At 56.1% G+C, this 5000-nt stretch overlaps 1 protein-coding gene across 1 annotated transcript; it reads right to left on the bottom strand.

The window, feature by feature from the left end:
• Positions 1 to 119: 119 nt before the first annotated feature.
• On the bottom strand, positions 120 to 1641 carry LOC134464536 (uncharacterized). The gene is made up of 2 exons (XM_063217966.1): positions 357 to 1641; positions 120 to 249 (listed from the first exon to the last, which is right to left on the bottom strand). The coding sequence occupies exon 1, from the start codon at positions 1608 to 1610 to the stop codon at positions 789 to 791; it is 822 nt and encodes a 273-aa protein (XP_063074036.1). The 5' UTR covers positions 1611 to 1641; the 3' UTR covers positions 120 to 249; positions 357 to 788.
• Positions 1642 to 5000: the final 3359 nt, after the last annotated feature.

Genomic DNA, 5000 nt, shown 5'->3' with positions numbered 1-5000 from the left:
TGTTCCAACATACTGGTATCAGACCATTCCAGCAAACAAATAAAAAAGTTCCTCAAACCTCTAACAAAAAAAGTAAATACTACTGTCTCTGTCACGGACCAGACAGAAGGGGACCACAAATGCGTCACGATTTGAAAGTTTATTGATCTCTTGGGGAAAGGGAGTTGGGAGAGCGAGTCTTGGGAACCTGTGTGTGTGTGTCCCCCAGCAGCAGAGAAGCGTCCGATGGTGGTGGAGGGTCCGCGAGTCCTGGGGGGGGGAACACACACACAACAGGAGAGATCAATGAACGCAGAAGTACAGGCAAGGATAGGCAGTAATCGTGGTCGTAAAGTCAGAAAGGCAGGTCGGTTTACCGGGGATCAAGATCAGGCAGGTTTGCAGAGCGGAAGGCAGGTCGGGTTGTCAGGGGCTGGAGATCAAGCAGGTTTGCAATCAGGTCCGGGTTCGATCACAGGAGTCAGAGTTGTAGCCAGGAAACAGGAGTCACAGGAGTGAAGTTCACAGACGGTCTGACAAAGGAGAACTGAAAACCAGAGCTTTAAATACAGAGGGTAACGAGTAGAGGGAATGCAGTGCAGCTGGATGGCCAATGAGGTGAGAGAGTGAGAACAGGTGGAGCAATTAGGCAGAGCAGAGTGGAGAGTGAGGGATAATTGAAAGTGATTAAGCTTGTAGACAGAAGCCAGGAGAGATATCATGACAGAACCCCCCCCTCAAGGGACGGCCCCAGAAGTCCCCAAGCAGCACCACCAAACCGGGCGGGTGGAGGGGAAGCCGGCGGAGGGTCAGAATTCCTCAGAGCGATCGGACTCCATTGCTTCATCCTCAGGGGGAACCGGCAAATCCACTCCATCCAGTGGTCCCACCGCCTCACCATCCGAAAGCACATCAGAATCCAGGACACGCGCCGGGACTGGTTCAGGCTCAGGCTCAGGCATTGGGCGGGCTACAGGTCGGGACCCCCTGGGGCGGCCACGCTGGACGGAGGGCTGGTCAGGATGCTGACGATGGAAATCAGTGATGAGCGTCCGATCCACGATTTGTCTGGCAGGCACCCAGGACCTTTCTTCCGGACCATAACCTTCCCAATCCACCAGGTACTGGATTCCTCTTCCCCTTCGTCTGGACCGGAGCAGTCTTCGGACAGAAAAGACAAGGCCTCCATCAATGAGACGCGGAGGAGGAGGAGGCGGTGCAGCCGGTAGCAGCGGGCTGTTGTGAACTGGCTTTATTTTCGAGACATGAAAGGTAGGGTGCACTCTCATGGACCTGGGTAGTTGTAGCCGGACAGCAGTTGCGCTGATGATCTTCTGGATGGGGAATGGGCCAATAAACCTCGGAGCTAGCTTTCGCGACTCAACTTTGAGTGGCAGGTCCTTGGCAGAAAGCCACACCTTCTGGCCCACATGGTAGGTCGGCGCCGGAGTCCTCCGACGATTGGCCCCGATAGAGTAACTGTTGACAGATCTGAGGAGTGCGGCACGGGCTCGAGCCCAAGTGCGGCGGCATTGCCGGGCATAGGCGTGGGCCGAGGGGCAGGTGACCTCTCCCTCCTGGCTGGGGAAGAGTGGTGGTTGGTAGCCGTAAACACACTGAAAGGGGGACATACCAGTGGCAGAACAGGTAAGGGAGTTGTGGGCATACTCCACCCAGGTCAGTTGTTTTGCCCAGGCCCGGGGGTTAGAAGAAGCCGTGCAACGGAGTGCCTTCTCCAGTTCCTGGTTTGCTCGCTCTGACTGACCATTGGACTGCGGGTGAAATCCAGATGATAGGCTTACTGTGGCCCCCAGCAGATGGCAGAATTCTCTCCAGAAAGTGGAAGTGAATTGCGGGCCCCGGTCAGAGACAATGTCCCTAGGCAGTCCATGTATCCGGAAAGCGTGGTCTAAGACCACCTGGGCGGTCTCCTTGGCAGATGGTAGCTTCGGGAGGGGGACGAAATGCGCCATCTTGCTAAAACGGTCCACAATGGTGAGGATAGCAGTCATGCCGTCGGATGGGGGCAGGCCAGTTACAAAATCCAGAGAGACGTGGGACCAAGGTCGTGAGGGTACAGGTAGGGGCTGGAGCAGGCCGGCTGGGGGCTGGTTGGAGGATTTGTTCTGGGTGCAAACGTGACAGGCACGGACATATTCACGAACGTCCCTCCAAAGAGTTGGCCACCAGAATCGCTGGGAAAGCAGACGGCAGGTGCGATTGGATCCAGGGTGGCAAGCAAGACGGGATTTGTGACCCCACTGCAGAACCTGAGATCTCAATTCTTTAGGGACAAAGAGACAGTTTGTGGGGCAGGCACTGGGCCCAGGTTGGTTGCGGAGAGCATCCTGCACTTGCTTCTCAACATCCCAGGTTAGGGCAGCGACAACACAGGGGCCAGGCAGGATGGACACAGGTTCCTTGATGTGCACGTCGTCTCGCTGAAACTGACGGGACAGAGCATCAGGCTTGGTGTTGCGTGATCCTGGGCGGTAAGACAGTGTAAAGGTGAAGCGGGTGAAGAACAGAGCCCAGCGGCACTGTCTGGAATTCAGACGTTTGGCGGTGCGGATGTATTCGAGATTCTTATGGTCAGTCCAGACCAAGAATGGGACCGTTGAGCCCTCCAGCCAGTGGCGCCACTCCTCCAGAGCAAGCTTTACAGCCAGTAGCTCACGGTTGCCGATGTCGTAATTCTGCTCGGATGGTGATAGCCGGCGAGAGAAGAACGCACAGGGGTGTAGTTTGCCATCCTCTGCTGCTCGTTGAGAGAGCACAGCACCGACACCCACATCAGAGGCGTCCACCTCCACAATGAACTGCCGGTCAGAGTCAGGCATCTGGAGGATGGGGGCAGAAGTGAAGCGGGACTTGAGGGTGCTGAAGGCATCACTGGCTGCTGAGGTCCAGATGAATGGTTGTTTGGGGCTGGTCAAGGCAGTGAGAGGGGAGGCGACAGTGCTGTAATTGCGGATGAATTTACGGTAGAAATTAGCAAATCCAAGGAACTGCTGCAGCATCTTTCTATTTTCTGGTATGGGCCATGAAGTCACAGCTGACACCTTGGCTGGATCCATTTGGATGTTCCCCTCTGCTACAATGTACCCCAGGAAAGCCACTGACCGAGCATGGAACTCACATTTCTCTGCCTTGACGTATAGGGAGTTTTCCAGGAGGCGATTGAGGACTAGCTGGACATGGCGGGTGTGTTCTGACTGGGTTCTGGAGAAGATCAAGATGTCATCGAGGTACACAAAGACAAACTTGTTCAACATGTCCCGTAAAACATCATTGACCAGAGTCTGGAACACTGCAGGGGCGTTTGTGAGTCCGAACGGCATAACCAGGTACTCATAATGGCCAGTTGGGGTGTTGAATGCCGTCTTCCATTCATCTCCCTCCCTTATTCGCACAAGATGGTAAGCGTTCCTCAGGTCCAGTTTGGTGTAGACTGTGGCTCCCTGGAGTAGCTCGAAGGCAGAGGTGAGCAGCGGAAGAGGGTACCGGTTCTTGATGGTGAGGTCGTTCAAGCCCCGGTAGTCGATGCAGGGGCGAAGGGACCCATCCTTCTTCCCCACAAAGAAAAACCCAGCACCAGCAGGAGAAGAAGACGGACGTATAATGCCAGCTGCCAGAGAGTTAGTGATGTATTCTTCCATGGCTCTTCTTTCGGGGGCTGACAGAGAGTAGAGGCCACCCTTGGGTGGAGCGGTTCCTGGACGGAGGTCTATGGCGCAGTCATAGGGCCGATGTGGGGGCAGTGAAGTGGCCTTGGCTTTGTTGAAGACCTCCCGGAGTCCGTGATAGCACTTGGGTACGTTGGAGAGGTCAGGGACAGAATCGGCGGGTACTGAACTAGAGGGTGGCATGGCAGAGCGCAGACAGGTCCGGTGGCAGTCCTTACCCCACTCAGTGATGGTCCCGGTCGTCCAGTCAAGATGCGGGTTATGCTGGCGGAGCCAAGGGTAGCCCAGGATAAGCGGTTGACCCGGGGAGCGGAGCAGGTGAAAGCTGATAGTTTCGTGGTGATTGCCTGACAGGATCATTGAGATGGGGGTAGTGACGCTGGTGACTGTGCCAAGGAGATGACCATCAAGAGCTCGGGCTGGGACAGGACAGGGCAATCGATGGCTCCCCAACCCCAACTGACGGGCCAGCTCAATGTCCATGATGTTGGCCTCGGCACCGGAGTCTACTAGAGCAGTTAAAGTGTGGGTGGCTTCAGAGAGGAGGAGTCGAACTTGAAAAAGGGGCTTACGGTTGGTGGAGGGTTGGGTGGACATCGAGCTCAACCGGATCCCTCCTACGTCCGGTGAGCTGCGGCTTTTGCTGGACAGGAAGCAACTCTATGGTTCTCACCGCCACAGTACAGGCACAGGTTGGATGAGATACGACGCTGGCGCTCCGCAGGAGTGAGAGATGCACGGCCAATCTCCATGGGCTCTGGCGGGTCAAGCTGGCTCTGGGGAGTGGCTGAAGAGGGTGGCCGGACAACAGAATGACTCAGAGTGCGAACAGATGTCTGGGTGGAGCGTCCCTTTTCACGTCGACGAGTCTGGATCCGACGGTCAATCCGGACGGCAAGAGCGATGGTCTCATCGAGCGTCGAGGGTTGGTCATGCGAGACGAGTTCGTCCTTCACATAGTCTGCCAGGCTGTGAAGGAAGGCATCCACCTGTGCTGCCTCATTCCATGAACTGCGTCTTGCCAAGGTGCGGAAATCAATGGAAAAGTCTGCCACTGTCCGGTTCCCCTGGCGGATGGTCATCAGAGCCCTGGACGCCTCTGCTGTTGATGAGTCTAGGTCGAATACCTTCAACATTTCCTTGGCGAAGGCATCGAACGAAGCGCAGGCTGGGGTCTGCCGGTCAAATTCAGCGGTTCCCCACAGTCGAGCTCGGCCCGTCAGGTGAGTGATGACGTAGCCCACTCTGGCCCCCTCTGTGGAGAAGGTCCTGGGTTGAAGCGAGAATTGGACCCGGCAGCTGGTTAAGAATGCTCGTACTTGGGCTGGGTTGCCG

This window comes from Engraulis encrasicolus, chromosome 15 (genome assembly GCF_034702125.1).
Source record: "Engraulis encrasicolus isolate BLACKSEA-1 chromosome 15, IST_EnEncr_1.0, whole genome shotgun sequence".
Lineage (NCBI taxonomy): Eukaryota > Metazoa > Chordata > Actinopteri > Clupeiformes > Engraulidae > Engraulis > Engraulis encrasicolus.
The sequence above is the reverse complement of the archived record's forward strand: the minus strand, read 5'-3'. Positions and strand labels throughout refer to the sequence as shown.

Bases quoted from the DNA above. Each gene is read 5' to 3' on its own strand.
- LOC134464536 (XM_063217966.1), bottom strand. From the start codon at position 1,610: ATGTCCCCCTTTCAGTGTGTTTACGGCTACCAACCACCACTCTTCCCC.